Genomic DNA, 20,315 nt, shown 5'->3' with positions numbered 1-20,315 from the left:
GATGATGTTCTCTTTCTGTGTGCATATGTGTTCATATGTAATCCTAATTAGTATGTTAATTGGCCACTGCAGAAAAAAAGAGAAAAAAAAAAAGAAAAAAAAAGTAGAATGCGTAAACACCAGCATTATTTATTATTTGGGTCAGGATGCCTCCTAGGTCTGCAGTTATAAGCCAGAATGGTCTGAAATCACTTAACAAAACTCATCTTGCTACAGAGATTTCTTCTTGTTATTAGTCCTCAAAGGGCATTTATCTTCAGTGTAGTCCATCGAGAACTATAATAACTTACCTCCTGTCATAAGTCTTCCTCTCTGTTTTTGTATGGAGGTTTTCAGTGTCTTACCAGCTTATGGAGATGAGTGAAAAAGGAAGAAGTGCTGTCTGGAAGTGTAGTACTCTCCTTTCATCAGAAGACTATCATGGGGCAGTAAATTTGGTTATGAAATATCCTCCTGCCTAGAGAAAGGCAACTCCATGCTCCAAGAGAGATTACTCCCAGCTAATTGAAATTTAAATACCATTAGGTCTCATTTGAAAATATTCTTTATACACAGAAGACTAAGATAATGGAAACCCAAAGTGTTGGTTGGAAGATAGGCAGCCTACTAGCGTGCGTTAGTATCAGACGTCTATCCCCCTATCTTCCCACATTTTTCTGTTCCATTAAATTATAAAAAGCCAATGACCTGCTTGAGAAATAAAGTATCAACCAGATGTTTCCTGAGCAAAGACAACTTGTGTTTCCCTTTACACATCATCTTCTGAGAGGCAGAACTACAGTAACTGCACATCTGACATCATTCACTGTGTTGACTTTGGGTTACTCAGAATCTTTCCTTTACTTAACCTTCCAACCCAAATACAATAGTTTTATAGAGATCACATGGAAAGAATGGATTTGAATGACTAGAACACGACATAGAAGAATGGTTTATATGCATTTTGCTACAACAAAGCCATTTGCTGTCACAGCCATAAAATAATGACTTGAGGGGAGGAGGGCTGTCAGTATTCTCATACAGATTTTGGCAGGACAAAGTGCTGCAAATTGCCCAGTATCAGTCCTCATGGAAACAGGAGGTGGGTGAGCGGTAATGCCAAAACCAAACAACTTCTTTCTGTGAACAACACGCAAAAATAGGATTTTAGAAGACCTAGTAACTTTAAAACAAAATTTATATATGAGAATAGAGCCAAAGCTCATTATGATTTATAGAAAATCAGATCACCGAGCTTTGAATCAGATACCTGTAATATTGCCAGAAACTACAGCAGTTTCCTAGTTCTACTTCACCATCAGGAAAACTTCATTAGTACCTACTGTTCTGTTAATAAGGGTGGGATATTTAAAATAAGAGGCTCAGTCATCATCTAGTGGAAATTCTTCATTCTTTTTCTTCAAAAGATGCTATAACTCACAATATATCATTCTACAAGCACAAATTCAGAGCTCCATTCGTAGGCAAGCTGGTAGCAACAGAAAGCTAACTTTCAGGTACTACATGAACAAGCAGCATGGGACAGGGCTGGCATTTTTTGAGTTCTGTGCACAGCACTTAAAACGTACCATGCCTTACAACTTTCACAGCAGGTACATTTCTGTTCAAGCTATCCAGAAAAGTTCACAATGCAGATATAATTTATACATGATCAATATATTTAATCAGTCCTGAATAAGGCTCTAAAATGCTGTATGAATAAGTCTTCTGCATCCAAAAACTTAACAATACAAACACTTTTTTCCAGGCCATAATCTCCCACTTAAACAAGAAGCCCCACCACACAAAGCTGCAACAGCTTTTTCCTCCCTAGCAATAAAAGATAGGTGTAGTAACTCATACTTAAATAAAAAGAATGAAGTGCCACTGCATATTTATATCACTATGAAAGGCAATGGGGACCTAAATTTAACAGATTTGATGTTGTATTCATCTCACTTCACTGATTAGTTGCTGTGAATAAAGGAAAAGCTGTTTTCAGTAGCTACTGTTTAATCAAATTTGAATTTTAATTTGGAAAGTTGTGTACAGCACAAGAAACTGCCTGTGCAATGGCTTCTAATAAGGGTACATGAGCAAATGCCATGTATTCTACGCTCTCAGTGTGAGGTCTGTAGGAAATCAAGTTTTCAGCAAGATTGACAATGGGACCATTCAGCTTCTTGAACGCTCAGTCTTAATGCTTCAGCCTGCTGCAGACAAATGTGTACTATGTCTTGATGACAAGTGACTATAAGAATGACAAGGAGGCAATCATGAACTTATGAACACAAAATGCTTCCACTTTATCCTGCTTTCATTAAAGACTAAACAAAATTATGGAATAGGTGAAGAAAAATTAAGAAAATTAACTCATCTGTACATGATTCATCTCTGTGCACATACTCAGTTCAATAGGTAAATGTTCTTGTAAATCTTGGAACTCTGTTTTAAGGTGGATTTACATTGCAGATAGGTTTTATATTACTGTGGTACAGGGGTAGTTTATCTCACACGCAATCAGAAATCCATTACTTTCCATGACTGATCTAGGAGGATCCATACTCAGCTAGTCCCCTTTTAAAATTCCATTATCTTCAAGTCTAGAACAGTTTGGTTTGCTTTTCTGTCTTTTGGAACAATCCACCTAGTTCCTCCTTTGCTACTTTCTTTCAGGACATAACTTGTATCCCAATCCTGTTGTTCAAAAGCAACAGTATTCTTGTGATTGCTTATGACAGTTGAATTCCTACATATTTATCAGTGCTAAAAATGATTTCTGAAGCTCAACGTAATTTTTGGAAATACTGCCCAAAAAAAGATGCTCAAGTAAAACACCATCATATTTTTGACATGATGAATATGATTAATTTTTGATATACAAATTTGGGTCCAGCTCCAGTAAGTGCATATGTACAAAAATTATGGACAGTTAAGGAGAATTATGCTTGAGTACTATTCTCTGTTGGTGTTTGTTCTCCAACTAAAAGACACTTGAAAAAAATGCCTAAACTGATGAGGAGTTTGCTGCCAGAACATGGGGAATCCTGCTTAGTTCTCATGAACACAAGTTAGTCTTCAAAAAGTCTTTAAAAATGAAACAGCACGTGAAATCAGCCTGTCATTTCTGACCTGCCCAGTCTTAAACATGAGAGACTTAACAAAAGGACTTCACGGATAGAATAATGATTTATTAGAAACATTCACATAAGGTATAAAGGCAATCACTTCAACCATTTCTTTTTTAACAATATAAAGCTACCCCATTACAAGATCTGTTCAACAACAGGAGCAGATTTAGTAAAGATGCAGAATATTTTACGTCCCTGAGATCGAGGCCCCCTCACCCTTGATGCACTCCCCCTGCAAAGATGCTGCAAATTTAATTTCCTGCTCAGTTGTGATTTTAGTGGATTACCATCCAAAATGAACATTTTCATTCTTTACATCAGCATGAAATTTAAAAATGCAAGCAATCCCAAGTTTCATATCAAGTTCATTCACAAGCAGGGAAACAAGTATGTCTAAATCAGTTGCAGGCATCCGGTTTAAAATTACTTCCAATTTAAGAGTTGGTGTCCGAACTGCTTTCCAAGCAGTCAGTGAAGTTACTGACTCTGAAGATGTAACGTGTTCCCCTTAAATTAACCACGGAAGCCAACTCCTCCCTTTTTGCTAGCTAGACACAGCTAATGCTCTGTACTTTTCATATCGGGGTACTGGGTGTGAACACTAGGCTTTAGGTACATGTGCTTTTATATCTGGACTTAAAGCCATCACAAGGAAGCTTAGTAACAAAGTTCCAGCTCCTACCGCAGACTTCACGTAATTTACCTATACACACTCTGTATTGTTTTTAGGTTAATAGCATGCAGACAATTTTAAGAATGATAAATTCAGGTAGCAGAAGTGTTTCCTCCCAGGCAATGCAAGATCCATTATTCAATTTCAGTACAAAGACACCCTGCAAGGCCACAAAGACAGATCCAGGCAGAAAATTTTCAGTACAAGTTCAGACATTTTTCCTAGTGAAAATCATCATCTCTTGCCTGAGGATGTAATATTTTAATCAATAAAACTCCTCTAGCTGACCTATGGCAATCAGCGTAAGCAAAGCATGGGGGACATGACAAAATTTAAGTACTATGAAAAGGAGGCAGCTGATGTTGTATTAACTTGGTGGAGGCTAGCTCTTCACTTGGAGATGGAAACAAAGGTCTAACAAGATTCAAGGCATAAACCAACAAAAATAAAATTATTTCCAATGTTAGAGGTAGATTTTATCCAGTGTATAATAGCCATTCCTGTAAGTGCAGTACTTTAGGAATTAAATAATTCAGATCAAATGTGACTTATGTTCTCTTAGAATAATTACGGCAAGCTTTTTGCATATCCTTCAAGAAAGCAGGTACGCCACTCTGTAAAGAGAAAAGCAGTAAGTCGCTCTTGTATAATGTAATCAAAAAGAATTATAGCAAGATGAGTATTCCCACCATATAGATCGAGGCCTTCAAATACAGGACAATTTAAGATCTGGTACAAGCAGACCATTCTTTTAACAGTACATGACCAGACTGCATTATCGAAGTTTGCAAATGTTAAGGCTATTCACATACAATCTGGAACATTGATTTGTTGTTTTTCTTGCACAAATTGCACCTACACCACTGACTAAGCCAAGGAATTTGATAGGAATCGAAAAATATTAAGACAATTGCTATGAAGAAAGCAACACTGAGTCTCTAAAAATAAGACTGCGGAAGACCTAGGAGGATGAATACATCCATTTCAGAAAAAAAAAAAAATTTTACCCAACATGCAGAAGACAGGTTTGGATGCAGTGAATAGATTTTTTGAAACAATTGCCCTGTCAACCTTTACTTACCTTGGCAGCCCAATTGACCAGCCATGATGGAATCATGCCACCAGGGTTATCAAAATAGTACATATAGACTGGAGATGAGAGAGAAGTTACCAGAAAGTTATCCAGACATAGCTTAGGTATTAGCTCTAATACCATATGACAGAAACTATCAGGGCGCATGACTGAAGCACTAAGTACAAGAGTTCTGCTCCAAGTTCTTTACAAAAAAAAAAAGTCAAACTTGTATTGAATTGGAATTTGAGATAAGTATAACCATTCCTAGTTAACCCCTGAGGAGCTCAGAGAATCATAATACTAATTTATGCTATTCCAAACCAGTTTAAGCAGCCTGTCTTATAAAATAAATATGTCTTTAAAGGACAAGTGAGTCAGAAGTCACTCTCTAGGCAAAGCCTGTCATCTATAAATCCGTCAAACATGGTACTTAAAACATTGATGAATTAAGCACTTTCCAACTCTACCCAATTGAGCTGACTGGCAGAAAGACAGGTGTGTGTGTGTTTTGCAGTGAAGGGATCAGTAATCTATTCTTAAATACCAAGCCCAACCATTAAAGATCTTCACAGTAAAACACTGTGCTGGATTTTTCCAAGTTTCATTTTTAAATACTACTAGAGCTCAGTATATCCACTTTACATAGTAACTGTTTTAGCTTAAAATCTCCAGTCTCCCTCTTCATGCATTTTGCTAATGCACACGCTCTTTGGCTACATGACTTGTGATCCTGTTTTTTGACCTCTTACCTTTAGATCCGGTCTTGCCATCACTTTCAATTGCCAGACTTTGTTTATAACTTTTAACTCTGATAATACCAGGCTTTTCAGGGCACTGAGGAACAGACACACTTTGAGCTAACACAACCCAGATCTTCCGCCCATCAAAATCCATCTCTTGACATTCACGAATATAGACATACTGTGTTCTGAGTTGAGGAGGCATGTCAAAACAGTGTCAGTTTGACATATGATGAATTGACAAGTGAATTCCGTTACGAATACCAGCCCCTTCAAGTTATTTCTTATGCTTACGCAGGATTCAATCCTGCAGAGTGATAATTCAGCTGTGCAAGCTTTAGTTGTGTGTGGGAAGAAGCACCCACACTCTTCTTCCTGCTATACATATTGATATAACACGAGGACTGTGAGGTGCTAGATCAAGTGCAGCAGAGCTGTAGTGTCAGCAGTCCGTCAGGATCCCTGGATGACCAGGTGACAAAAAATACAATGAAAGCGAAAAGCTTGAAAGGATACATCTCTGTTTGAGAGAGGAAAAGGGTACTTCACTTCCCAGCAGATTATTTTTTCACCGTCGTAAGTTTTCTCATACAGTTCTACAGTTGAAAAAGGAAGATTGTTAGATATTTTTAATTTCCAGTGCAACACAAGCATATACGGCATTAAGGACTGTTCAGACTTCAGACATGAACCCATTCTGCACGCAACCCTTACATCAAAATTGATATGCATGTAAAGTTGTAGCAGTAGATGATTAAAAAAAATAAGTCTGTAGCAAGATTGCTCAGGAACCAAACACACAAACACAGGTGGCCCATTTTTTTCTGCTGCTACTCAGTTCATTGATGCAAAAAGAAAAAAATGAACAGAATAAATGTGGGAGGAAGCACAGTCAAATTTCTTTTCAGACAGTTAGCTCAGTCCGAGCCTTTCCATCTCAAAGCCTTCTCCTCACCGATGCATATTCTGCATTACTCTGAACCACAAGGAGAACATTCTTTTTCAGAAGCACGTCATTATCCTTGTAAATGATTCTGAGTTACTATGGAACTCGGACAAGTACTGCTTTCTAATACCTTAAGAGGTCTTACATGACAGATTAATGAGATTTGGAAAAGCTATTCAGAAGTTCACAGCAGTATATAAAAGCAACAGTGAACATGAAGCTTGAACAGTTTATGAGCCTCCATTATACAACCTTCAGTCTGCTTGGAAACTCAATCAGAAGGCAGCTGAATGGGGAAAAAATAGCTAAGAATAACCCCCAAAACATGACAGTGACTCAGACAGGAGTAGTGTGGCATAAAGGAGGGAAAAATAGTTCAAATCAAACTACAAAACTGAGTTTTAATAACCGTCTACTGTGTAGCACCATCTTTTCAGGCAGTAACTGCCATTGTCAGGGTAAGGATATGACAGGTGTCAGACCTGAGCTGGGGTAAGTTCTTGCCTGTCCAGGGACTTGTCATTTCATGGGTTCAGCTATAAAGACTGATCCAGACCAGGTGGTTCACATCAGCAGGCAGAGTACTTTTCCCCTCCATGAGGGCAGACTTCTGTCTGAGGTACTACAAATCCTTCAGAGCTAATGCAAGCCTGCCGGATCACTTTCTGTGGTTTTGAAAATAAGTCTAGAACAGACAGATAACTTCATTGCTAAGGCAAGAAGAGTGCCATAAGTGGCAGATTATTTCCCTATATGACATGCTCCCAACTAGGCTTCTATTAGCATGCCCTTCCAGTCAGCTGTCACCCACAAAAACAGCTTCTCCTCTTCTCCAAAGCGGAGCAGTATCAGATGCACAATACTCCCAGTGCTGTAATAAGCTACAGCGTTATGCTTGCCACCAGAGGTCACTGGAGCATTGGTTTATTAGCTTTACTTTCATTTCTGACTGTGGAGCTTTGCTTTTTCAAAGAAATTAAGACACTGATTTAAAGACCTTGATGTAACTGTTAGCAACTAACTCACCTACCTACAATGTATCACCAGACTGATTTCTTCATAATAGGCACATCAGCCTTTGCTACTTTAGCAGTCAGTTACTACCATTAAATTTCTGGGTAGTATGATCTCAGTCAGGACAGTGTTCCAATTAGGAGCAACAAGTTTCAGTATTGCTCAGGCCCAACTGTTTTGTATCATACCACAGGAGCATGTGGTACTTCAGTCACTACCGTTTAGTCACAGCTTCCCTGATAAATTGGCAGCTGCAGCACAGGCCAAGCCCCCAGGCCTCAAGATATCCCCATCACAGCTGCGAGGTGCTGCTCTCATGGATATCCAGGAGCCTGCTTTGGAAGCAGCCGGGGTGCTAACAGCAATGCAACAGCAGTAACAGACTGACGGTGACATTTCAGAGGCCAAGGGCAAATCCTTAGCAAGAAGATATCAAAGCATTAGCCTCTAGAGTACTCACGGGAATCCTGTTCATATCTGCCTCCAGTCAGGCCTTCACAAAAAGTTTTGCTGAACAGAACCAGAGGATAGAGGTTAGCTCCTCTCACAATTAGTGCAGGAGCAGTTACCTTTTCAACTAAAAAGTCAGCTACTGCTACTCTGGTCTCGTTTTTATTTCAATGCCAGCCAGCAGTTCAGCAGAGAACTCCTCCTTGGACTGCCGTTACTGTCAAGCTGCAAGAGCAACAAGGAATACAAATAGTAAAACAAAGAGCAAGAAGGCTCTGAGTGGAAGCTTTCACATTTTTTCCCTACATGTGAAGGCAGAAAAAACAACTTATATAATTTACATTAAAAACGTTTGCTAGCACTATTTCATTGTAAGTACACTTCTAAGGAATGGATAGGCATGTCTTAAATTTTAAGCTAAAAAGAAAGCCTAAATATTATGTTTATGCCCTTAAGCAGTAAACTTCTGTGTAACACTGTACTTGAAATACGACCACAAGTATGAACTTGCAGATGAACATATCATGGTCAGCAAGGATAAAAACTCCAGCTCTGCTACATTATCTAGTTTTTTGTCTAAGGGTGTAGCTTCCCCCAACTGCTTCCTTTCTTTTCTCAAAGACGGCGTTACAAAAAAATGCCTTATTTAAAAAGGATTCAGTTCTCCTAAATGAACTTAAATCAAAGACTACTGAAGTAACTTTAACACAAGGTGTTTGACATCCAATATGATAATTTTTATGTATTTAGAGTCCACCTCCATCTCTTTTTATTTCATTAGTGGAAAAGCAGCCTTTGCTACAGGAAAGCTAGCGCCCAATTAGACAGATAACACCTTTACTAATTTAGACACAGCTTCTGAATTGCGACCAAGTACTGATGTGAACCAAATTAGTGGTTCTCTATGAAAATGCAGCCAAAGGCATTACCAGCAATCATTCACAATAGATCTGTCCTCAATGTAACAAGCACAACATTTAACAATTCTTTGGTTTTGTAACACTGTTCTTTGTTCAGCAAGACATATGTTTCAGTTTTATTGGCCTGAACTTACTTTATGCACAGACTTGAAATGGGATGTCTCCTTATCTTTAAATAAATGGATTATGGGAGACCTGCATCAGTTAAATCCTTGCCTTGTCCCTGATGATTTAAGATGTTTTAACATCATCTGGATATCCAGGTCCAACCCCCTTTTTCAAAGACAACGTTAAACATACAAAAATAAATTAGCTATTCCTTTCTCTGTGAAAGCCCCAAATCACTAACTCTTCTCTGGATTTAAACATTTCTGATTGTAAAAGGTGCCAAGAACACCCACTTTCAGGAAAAATAAATTACACATCAAACTGGTGTAACCCACTGCACTCTTCCAGCCCCTGCTACAATATGCAAAGATGCACAGAAGGTACAGAACACCTACTAAAGTTTAACTGACAAATTACAACAGTATTTGAAGATGCTAGGTGCTCCAGAATAACAAGTGATGTTAAATTCATACATTAAAGTTATTCGATGTTAAAGTAAATTTGATGTTAAAGTTATATGCTTTAACCGACATGGAAAAAAATCATTCCAAAAGGAAGCTTTGTGGTGGTGAGATGTTAGCTGTTCCACATCAGTGTTTACTTGTATAGCTGCAGAGTGCAACCTTATCCCAAAAGACAAGCGAGTCTGTCCCAACATCTTTGGACAATACAGCTTTAAAATACCTTTGAAGAAAGCTTTAGTGGGAAGTCGGTGTGGACATAAAACTTGCTTTTAAACTGCCTAGATCAGCTTACCTTTAACATACTGGTCCCATTGTTTTCTGAAATCTAAATCCATATAGACATCTGCGCACAGTTTTGGGGGACAGTCAGCAAGCCCACCGAAGATTTTATACTCATAAAGTCCTGATTGCTGTGGAAACAGAATAGGGAGAGGAAAAGTCACACAGGAAAGGGAAGTATTCTGCAGCAGAGAGAACAGCTGAAGGAAGTTAGGTGGGGCACATACTACAAATACGCTCAGGAGCTGTGAAAGCAAGTGTTGAAAAAACAATGCAAGATTCAGTCTTTAACCTCTCGACTTTTGATGTATACATGAAAGTTTAAATCCAGACAGGCTGACCTGCCCAGCACAATGGTTGTTCCTTCCCTTACACCAGTATGCTTTTACTTCATAAGTAGTTCCAGAGGGACCATGTTTCTTCACGCACACGCACCCCTTTTCATCTCCAGTGGTCAGTGTGGCCTAAATCCTGCCCACATTAAAGCATACCAGAACATGAGCATTTAATTGTGGCTCTATGTAATGGACATAAGGATCTCATTTATTTCCAGGAGGTTACCAAGTACTACATGATCCAGAATATGCCTTCCTGAAAGTTAGGTATGCTCATCCCGGAGACTGTGATGTAAGAATGCTTTATAGTGTTCATGCTTATATACGATGCACTACATATATTTGCCTTGAGTACCTATTAGTTATTTTCTTTCTGAAAACTGCCTGCACTGAAAGGGTGGGGTGCAGGATATCTCCAACACTAATACTTTTAATGTTTCTTTAAACATATGGAAACTACATCTGTGCCTATAGAGCAATGCTGTACTATTGTTAGTACTGGTTCATGACTACATTATAACAATGAGAGTATTTTGAGAATACAGTGTAGGAGTCAAATTCAAGCATTCCCAGGGAAAGGGAAGGAAGGATTATACAACATTCTGTTAGTGAATAGTTGATCTTTCTTCTTTTCCATTCTTCACACTTTACAACTCAACCCTAGAAGATGCTGTACTGGAAGGTAATAACAGGTCCAAGAAACTTAAGTTACTCATCTTCGCTGTGGCACCATTAAAGCATAAATCCCTAGCTTCAATTCTGAACTGTTGAGCACCTACGCAACCCCGTAAACTCATATCACCTTTGTGAAAGGCATCCGCATTTCCTTTTTTACAAGACAGGTAATTTTGAAAATATCATACTTCAAACTGTATCAAGACCACCAGTACGAACCATAGAATATCCCGAGTTGGAAGGGACGCTTTCAGTCTGTGCCAAAGCACTAAGCTGGTACTTCAAAAGTATTTGTTTTAGCTTAAGCACTACTTCATTCCAGGGTCACTAGTCAGAAATGCTATATGGATTATCTTACGTGTATGTGTACTTACATTAAGTGTCATGTAAGACGAGACTATACAAACCACCAATTTCCTCACTCTTCTAATAATTTATAAGTCTTATGTTCTCTTGTCACTGAGCTGCTCTTCCACTGAAGAGACATTTTTCTGTTCTTTTCCTGGACTTTAATTACAACTGTATTTGAGAGTTAACAAACCAAGCCCACCTGAAACATTAATTCCGCAGCCAATATATAAAGCTCTTCACCAGCACACCCCCTGTTCCATTGCATCCTTTAGCTCCTCTTAATCCTTTAGCTCTTTTTGTCAGAGGAAAGCCATGGAGCAATTCTTTCATTTAAACTACCAGAGCTTGCCTCAAAGACTTTGTATAGAATTGTATGCTTCATAATTTAAGGAGAATAGACTATAGTTTACACTTCTAAACAGAGTAAAAGCTTTAGGAACACAAACTATTACATCGTATTGTTTGTTTCTAAAGCTTTTATGTTCCACTCAACAGGCAGCTGGAAGTGCCAGTAATACTTTTTGATCAAGGACTATCAAAAGATATGCTTACAATATTGGTCTTTAAAATGTTTTTGCTATAGGCAGAACTTCCAACAGAGGTCAAAATAGAGCTGGTAATGATGTAATTTACTGCCAAAGAATTCAGAAACTGCTACAAATCTCCTCACCCAATACATAGGATTCTACCTTACATTCAAAGTTAGCTGCTCAGCTGGTTCACAGTATCAGTCCAATTATTCTGTCATCTTTAGCCTTCAAGTTCTTGTACTACAGCTCCAGAAGGATCAACTTATTCATGTAGAAATGATGCTGTTCTTCTCTACCAGTTTAAGCATTCCACTGCTGGACAAATTGTGCCATACCTCATTGAATATCTTTTACTGAAAAGGCAGTATTTTGAGAGAGTATGAAACAACACATCATGATCTGACAAGTGAACAGTACATCTTGCAGCAAGTAAGACAAGGACAGTCAATGAAAACAGCAATTTACAAAAAGAAAATTAAAACAAGTCAAATGTTTCAGGTTTCAGAGGCCTATCAGTAGGGGAATTGATCAACGGGTTGGAATACAGCACTGAAAAGCTGTGGGAAAAGGTGTACAGGAAAGCCTGGGAGATCTATTTGTGTAGCCTGAAGAGAAGATGGAAAGAGAAGGCAACAGGAAATATAAATGCTGCCTTTAGCTTCCTGAACTACCACTGTTACAGTTGATGTGCAGTTCAGTAAGTGTTAAAAACCAATTTTTCCAGTAACAACTTGAAGTGAAGACCCTCCTCTTAAGATATGGTTCTTCTTTTCCTGGGGCACTTCAAGGCAACTGAACGACAGAATAAACAAGAGACTTATTTCCCAGCAAAATCAGAAGACTGGACCTGTGCCGTTCTCTTGCAGCCTACCCAGTCCTTCCACCTACCCTAAATCGGGGTCAGTGCACAAGAGGCAAAACAAAACACCTGAATGTTTTTCAGCCAGCTTAACAGTCCATCCATATAAAAGCGGAATTTCACCCCCACCGTTTTTGAACTACCTCCTGATTTTAGGGGCAGAAAGGTGAAAAATTCAGCTCGGAAGGGATTTTGGAGAGGGGGAGAAGGCAGGGAGCCGGCAGCCTCTGGCACAGGTGCGCAGGGAGGAGTCCCCCGGCACCCCTAGGCCGCCGTTGCCCCAGGAGCTGCCCCGACCCCGGCTGCTGGCGAGCCTGGAGCTCCCCGCGGCAGAGCGGCTTTCCCCGGCAGCAGTTAATTGCATTACCCTGCAAGCTGCTTTCTGGGAGCACGGGGAAACCGAGCTGGGGGCGGCGGGACACGGCGGCGCCTCCCGCAGCCCAGCCGCCCCCGGGCCGCCCCGTTCCTCCCGCCGAGGCCCGGCCCCGGTTCCTCGCCCCGGGCCCGACCGGGGAGCGCCCGAGGCCCCGCCGCCCACGGTGCGAGGGAGCTCCCCTGCCCGCCCACCTCGTCGTACAGCCGGTAGATCCTGACGCCCATGCTCTCCACCAGGAGCTGCCAGGGCGCCACCGGCGCCGGCTGGTCCAGCTCCCGGCAGGCGGCCCGAAACTGCTCTTCAGAGAAGCCCCGAGTCGGCGGCGCCTCCATTCTCCGCACCGGGAGGCGGTGGCGGTAGCGCGGGGCCCAGCCAATGGCCGCCGCCGCCCCTCCCGCCGGGCCGCCCGGCCCTGTCATGGCGGTACGGGGCTGCGCTGAGGGCCGAGGCTGGGAAGGGCTCTGGGGTCTGGGGTCCGGGGTCTGGGGTCTGGGGTCTGGGATCCGGGGTCTGGGGTCTGGGCCGCCGGGAGCCCGCGGGGCGTTCGAGAGCTTAGTGCCGACCCCCGTGCGCTTTTGCCATGCGGCCCTCCGGTGGGGTCTCGGTAGGGAGGCAGCCGGTAAATGGGGCCGGGAGCTGTCGCACCCCAGAGCTGGATCCAGTTGGCTCTGGGCCTCTTCTGATGTGTTCCCCGAGGGTGGAGATCACAGAGTCACAGAATGGTTGAGGTTGGACGGGACCTCCAGAGGTCATCTAGTTCAACCCTGCTGCTCAAGCAGGGTCACCTGGAGCATGTTACACACGATGGCATCCGGACGGGTTTGGAGTATCTCCAAAGGAGACTGCACAGCCTCTCTAGGCAGCCTGTTCCAGTGCTCTGTCGCCCGAACTGTAAAGCAGTTCTTCCTCATAAGGCGATGAAACCTCCTGTGGTTCAGTCCCATGGGTATGGGGCTTCGTCAAACCTACTAAAATTTAGCCTGCCTGCCAGCACTAGCCCAGTGTTGGTCGTGGTAACCTGTATGCAAGTCTGGCAACATTTAGGTTTTTCCAGCTTCTCTGCCAAGCTGCTGACTTCTTTGACAAAAAGTTCACTTATGTCAGCTGTCCCTTCCAGTTCCAGTCAACTGGTTTGCAAGCAGAACATGAGGATTTGTGGCTGACTCTCTTTGGGGCATAAGAGCCGAGCGTCATCCTTGCATAGCGGGTTCATAAGAGCTCCAGAAAACTTTTGGAGACCAGCTCATGGTGGAGGGCAGGATGGTGTCCCACTGTCCTTTCCTGCCCAGGTTTAATGCCAGAGTTTGACCTATAGCTTCTTTCTGTAATGATGTCATGAATGCCAATAAGTCTCTGTACCTCCTCCCACTGTCTCAATGAAGCTGTTGTGCAAACATTCCAGTTCTTTTGTTTTATTTTCATATGTTTACATGTATTATGGCATTTTATTATTAATATTTATACAATATGTATAAATATTTTTGTTTGTGTTCTTTGTGAATTACAATGTCGTCCTTTCAGTCGCCCCAGCTGGTTCTCCAAAACATGATGACAATACATTTTGTATGACTGAACTAAGTTGGCTTCAGTGGAGCTATGCTGCTCTGAGGCTCCTGACTTTGAAATGGAATATGAGGTGGTGATCTCTAAGTGAGACTGATCTACCTTGCAGAAATATTTCTTTAAACAGTAATTTTACTTTTGCGGCAATTTTACCAAATTTCTATCTCACTTAAATCCCATTCATGGTTTGAAATAGGACCCATGCAAGACTGAAAGAGCTTGTGGCTCTTGTTTGTAGAGAGTCTCGCATATGAAAAAGGAGTCATGAGTCAAAAGTTGCTGTTTAACAAGCAGGCAAGGACACGTGCCTGTAAGCAAGCCTAAGAGATTTCATGATCTCTTAAGGAGCCTTGTCTATGCAACAGAACTAAAGTGATCACAGCTCAGGGTTACCTGCTGTTTTACAGTAAATGGTTTGCATTACATGGTTGTCTGCATGGCATCAGAGCACTAAGTTGGCTGCAGCTGGCTGGCCACTCTCACCTCCCCCCAGCACTTTCATGGAAAAAGAGAGATTTATCTCACAAGGCTACTCTAGGGACCAGTGTTTTGAAAATGACATTAATATGTGACCTTTTTTCTTGGTAAATAAGGAGTGGTGCTTACTAAGAAAGCACAAACAGTTCTGAAAGGAGACTTTATTTTCTATTTTCATTTTTGTTTATGTAAGCATTACTCTTTATTGCTTGTATGGCCGTGTCTTTGCCCTTAGCTTAGGGACAGAAGCTAGAATAAGATCCCAAACCCTTTGATATCTGCAGTGCTAGATAGCGTGGCTGTAGTCTGGGGTGAGTCGTGATGCAGTGGGGACTAACATTTCCTAGACTAACATTTCTGCCCCAACAGACAGTGGGATAGCAACTGCTTCAGGGCAGCTGGTTGTGGGAACATGAACCCAAGCTTGAGCACAGCTACCAAAGGCAGCCTAGATACAGCACGATCCAGTCCCACACATGGGTCAGGGACCTAAATACTGACTTGAATGAAAATACACCGTTACTATTCTGGGGCAATGAGGGGGAGTTTTGAAAGTGCCCGCATGACTTGACCCACATACTTAGTATTTCTTAGGTATCTAGCTGCTGCTGCTTTCAGGGGGAAACAATGCCTCAAAGGAAATTTGCAGATCTGGACTCTCAATGGGATTAGTGCAACTAAAATGTCCACCTGTTATTTACAATGGGAGCAATCTCTATTAATTCCACCCTAGCACCTAACCTTTCTAGTGCTGAAATCAACATCAAGTAATCCATTGAATTCTGCAGGGAGGAATCTAACCAGTCAATTGGAGAACTCCTCACTCCATCAGGAAATCATATGTGGCCAGAAATGCAAACAGCAATGAATGTTACATTGATGTTTTCAGGCCCCAGATGAATTTGTGTTTGTTTTGGACGTGAGTATCCATATGTGAGTGAGTGCTACCAGCTATATTGTGTTTTCCTGCATCTGTCTCAGTGTGGCACTGGTGCACTTTGAGAAAGTCTTGAAAATGGAATAAAGATGTGGGATTTTGATGGACTCAACTGCAGTCCAGACATTGATATACTATTGTCATTTCATTTTATTCAGTGCATTCCAAAAACTTTGCAAAAGTGCTGAATAGTCCTGACATACCATTTATACAGTATGCACATTCACATTTCTATTATTCACAGCCAAACTAATTACAGTCTTCTGCTACTGTTGTTTTATTGACTTCATTATATAAAAGCCTTTGTTACAAATTATTCAAATTATTTCATGACTTTTGCAGCTTGCAACAAGCAAGCTCTTCATCCAGAAAGCTGAAAAGTAACAACAGCTTCTCCCACCTGAGAGGTACATGTGTAAGGCAAATTGTATTCAACTCTCCCGTGTGAGTCAAAGGGAAATCTGTTTCTTCAGCACTCTTAGAAGATGCAGCAAATGTATCCTGTTTGCCACACTGATATCTTTTACATTTTATAGAGGCAATAAGGGCACCCAGAGTGATGATCATCTCTTTTGCAAAGAACTAGCATAAGACATTCTGCTTTGAGCTATCAGAAGAGGTCTTAAATGGCCATCAAACACTGGCTTGTCGTGGTCTTTTTCATGGAGATGAATTTAATCCCAAGTCATGGCTATATCTGTATTGAGTATCTAGTTACAATGGTTTCCTGCTTTCTAATACCAAATATTTTTATCTTTCATAAAGATAATATGGACTTCTGGTGTCCACCTCTTTCATTTGGTCATGTTTGCTTGTTATTTACAATTTTTAGCCACAGTGTTCCAAGAAAGTAATGCCCTTCCTGTGCAAATAAACAAGAGATTGTGAGGTGCAGCCTATTTATATGGCCTTGAGAAAAGAAGAGTAATTTTAAAATTTAGCTGAAGGAAAGAAAGGATTGCACTATCGTCTGCATGACCTAAAATGACTCATTCAAAAAATAAACAAGGCTATTTAGATCTTGATTTGGAACATGTTTCCCACTACCACACCCTCTGCTCTCTTAACCTGTTTACGTGGATATAGAAATATTTCTAAACATTTCCTTCAGCATGTGATGCTAAGTCAAATAATATATATGGAAAGCTTTCTTTTGTGGGAATATTCAAGACTGGTCTTACTGCAATAATTCTTTCTTTGTGGTACTATCCCCTGGGTCAGATACTTGACTTGCTGTTGATTTCACAGAAGTCATCTATTATATAGGAGAAAAAATGTTATATGTTTTTTTTTAGCTGTATACAGTCTTTTAGATAGATGTTTCACATAAGCTTAGTCCCAAGGAATGTATTGGAGAAGGACAAGAAAGACTCATCAGAAAAGGTAAAAGCCAAAAGATTTAAAATTAACAAAAAGAAAATCAAAAAATAAAAAGAAAAAAAAAGAAATAAAATTCATTTTTTTAACAATGAAGATAGTAATGTTTGAACAACCAGAAAGACATTCTCCATCTTGTTTGAATGATTTTGTGAAAAATGAACCTCAGATAAGGAGAAAATTCTGGTGTTATAGTAGAGATCTTGGACAGAATGTGAAATTGAATGTTTTGTGTTAGGCAAGATGTCAACCAAGATAATCTGAAGGCTTCTTCTGGCCATAAACTCATTTACTTGTGCATCAATAGCTATTGATGTCTCTCTGATAAGCCACTTAAATGTTACTGCCAACACAGAGTAACATGGTTTGATACAGCAAACCTCTGACTGATGTAGAAACACAAAACAGTTTGTCCACTGTGGCAATAGTCAAATGTTTCAGAGGAAAAACTGAAAACACTGTTGTAGGTTATTTTTTAGTACCAGTGCATGAAACTTCCTCTGAACCTAGGTGATTAATGACTGAAGTAAGTATAGCGAAGCAGGGCGCCCCAGTGCCTTATGTCTGCTTTCTGTAAAGCCAATGATCTGCAGTTTTACCATTCATTCTATCAGTTGTCTAAAGATCAGAATTAGGCCTTTCCCCAGGCTGTATGATCTCAGGGGCAAATCAGATCATTTCTCTGGGGAATTTACGCTTTCAGTTTCTGTGTCCTGCAAACCCTTGTGCACACTTAGCAATTCCCGTGGGGAACAGATCTTTTCCTTTTTGGTTGGAACCAATCCTGAGCTAGTGAATTGATTAATATAATTCAAAGACTGGTAGGTTTTAAGATAACTTTACCCAGGAATTTCTGCCTCAAGTCTGAAGTTCTGCATTAAACTATAGCCATGACTGCAACAGTAGAGGGGCAAAAGGGGCTGCCAAAAGAAGGCATATTTCCTTCACAGGCGATAGCTATTGCTGCTTCTATGGCCTAGGAAGAAAAACCGCTGGCTCATAGCAGCAGGCATTGTGAGCTGGGAGAAGACCAAGAGAAGGGCTGCTGCAGCTCTCTGAACTGTGTCCAGACTTAATCTGCTTAAACCCAGCCGCACTTGGAAAAGCACCTAAGCATGTGTTTGTCTTTAAACTTTCCCTAACCACTTTTTGCTAAAACAGATTCAGTTCTATCACTTAGCAGTTATGAAGCACTTTTAAAGATGAAGAGCCCCTGCAGAGACTAAGTCATCGTCTGTGTTTTCCCTCTGTCAGGGAAATGGTTATAGTTCATCCTCCTCTGGGCTTGCCTTCCATCCCGAGCACAAAGGGCTTCAAATAGTTTACATGGAGCTTAATGGAAGGAAGCCTGCTGCCAAACTGTGAGATATGTCCATGTTACATTTTGTGTCTGAAGAAAGATGTGGGCCCCAAGAGTGTAAACGGTATGATATATTGAAAGAGAAAGGTCGCCTGCATGAGTTTGGGGCAGCCCTGTTGTGTGCATGGTTGTGTGTATTGAACTGGGGTGGGGGAGTTAATAAATATGCTGGCAGAAAACTCTTAATGGAGCTCTGCAGGATGTAATAGATCGAAAGCGGTTAATTCCCCCAACTCTTTCTTTCCGTTTTCAACAACTTTCCCAAGCTGTCTGGATCCTATGGAGAAATTTGTTTCAAACAAAGTAATTCAATTCATGGTCTGTGTAGGTTAGCTGAAAGATTGTAATGTTCTTTCTCCTGATGGAGAGTCAATTAGAACTGGCTGAAGTGCTCCATATTCATTACATTGACCATCTGGAGAGGGAACAGCGTGTGTTCTTTATGCCATAACTACTGGCAGAGCAGGAACACAAGATACAAAACATCTCCTGACATTATCTGTTAGGTAACCTTGGACAAATCCCGTTTTCAGCTTTCTCTGCATTTCCCTACATGTTTTTGTGTCCTGTGAATTCTCTGGGGCACTCAGTGCAGGTGAAAAAAAGAAAAGAAAAGCCCCCTGCAGAGCTATGGGAAGAGATCATACGTACCCTGGCTTAGATCGTGACAATCTGCTGGATCCAACTGTAGTCTCTAACAATGTACCAAAGAAGAGTTGTGGTGAAATTACGTTGTCTCGTGTTTGTTATTAGCCCTCCCCTAGCTCAGCCAGAAAGCTGCCATGTCAGCTAAAGATTCAGAGGTTCTGTAACCGACTTGTGCAAGATTCAGGATTTGGCTTCTGGTGGTGTGGCACATCCCTCTGTTAATTGAAGGCACATGTCCACACAAGGAATGCAGCTCTTCAGATGAGAACTTCATGTAATTATGAAATCAGTAGGAGATAAAAATAATTGTTTTCAGTTCCAGATGTCTGTCTTCTTCAGCGCTGCAGGAAGATTAAGTGAAAGTCAAATAGTGCAATAATAAAGCTCAAATGCTCAGCAGGATAACTGATGTTGACCAAAGTACTGGTAGGATCTAATGAAGTTCAAAGAAAATTCCTTTGCATATTCCTGTTCACCAAAGAGGTCTCCCTCTGTCATTATAAGCACATCCATTTCATGAACCTGATTACACGGAGTAGGTGGTTTGCACAGCTATCAACCAACAGGGCTGAACTCCCTCCCATGTGCTGCAAACTTTTAATGAGAGGGGAGCTAAAGCAATTTATGTGAAATAGAGGTTTGGTTCTCTGGCTAAACTGGCTTTGTTAAGGAGCCTTCCCAGCCACGAAACACATACATGGCATGACTTGGGACAATTTTTCCAACATAAACGTGTTGAAATGTTGCTTTCTAAAAGCTCCAGTAAGTGCAATCAACTGGTATGTTGTGTTCATGTAGGAAGGAAACAAAGGAAAAGTCAGTGGAGGGTTAGGGAAAAGGCAAGAACTAATTGAATAGGGAGCCCATGGTGGTTGCACTTTGCCAGATGAATGAGTCACTGTTTGCTGTGCTTTTAAGGCCCAGCAGACCACCAGAAGCTCAAAGAAAGCCATGAAGTATTGCAAGTGTGTCTTAGTAGGCAGAGCAACAGCATTGCTCAATTTAGGAGTAAAACTCCATTCTCTGAATAGACTGCATGAGTTCCAGA

At 40.9% G+C, this 20,315-nt stretch overlaps 1 protein-coding gene across 3 annotated transcripts; it reads right to left on the bottom strand.

Moving 5' to 3' along the window:
* Positions 1 to 3,149: 3,149 nt before the first annotated feature.
* On the bottom strand, positions 3,150 to 13,625 carry LOC121056870 (phosphatidylcholine transfer protein). 3 transcript variants are annotated; one of them, XM_040530325.1, is made up of 7 exons: positions 13,097 to 13,235; positions 11,830 to 12,023; positions 9,793 to 9,910; positions 6,115 to 6,194; positions 5,608 to 5,779; positions 4,865 to 4,932; positions 3,150 to 4,397 (listed from the first exon to the last, which is right to left on the bottom strand). In XM_040530325.1, the coding sequence occupies exons 3-7, from the start codon at positions 9,833 to 9,835 to the stop codon at positions 4,332 to 4,334; spliced, it is 429 nt and encodes a 142-aa protein (XP_040386259.1). In that variant the 5' UTR covers positions 9,836 to 9,910; positions 11,830 to 12,023; positions 13,097 to 13,235; the 3' UTR covers positions 3,150 to 4,331. The 3 variants fall into 3 exon arrangements, with proteins under 3 accessions (XP_040386259.1, XP_040386258.1, XP_040386257.1); XM_040530324.1 differs by having other exon boundaries at positions 11,835 to 12,023; XM_040530323.1 differs by lacking the exon at positions 11,830 to 12,023 and having other exon boundaries at positions 13,097 to 13,625.
* Positions 13,626 to 20,315: the final 6,690 nt, after the last annotated feature.

This window comes from Cygnus olor, chromosome 18 (assembly GCF_009769625.2).
Source record: "Cygnus olor isolate bCygOlo1 chromosome 18, bCygOlo1.pri.v2, whole genome shotgun sequence".
NCBI classification, from domain to species: Eukaryota; Metazoa; Chordata; class Aves; order Anseriformes; family Anatidae; genus Cygnus; species Cygnus olor.
Note: the sequence above shows the minus strand (reverse complement) of the source record. Positions and strands in the feature narration are given on the sequence as shown.

What these genes read in the sequence shown, in the direction of transcription:
- LOC121056870 (XM_040530323.1), bottom strand. Translation starts at nt 13,324, where the DNA reads ATGACAGGGCCGGGCGGCCCGGCGGGAGGGGCGGCGGCGGCCATTGGC. An exon ending in TCTACCGGCTGTACGACGAG is followed by an intron (nt 9,911 to 13,096) that starts GTGGGCGGGCAG and finishes CTGTTTCCACAG; the next exon opens with CAATCAGGACTTTATGAGTA. An exon ending in TGGCAAGACCGGATCTAAAG is followed by an intron (nt 4,933 to 5,607) that starts GTAAGAGGTCAA and finishes TCTCATCTCCAG; the next exon opens with TCTATATGTACTATTTTGAT.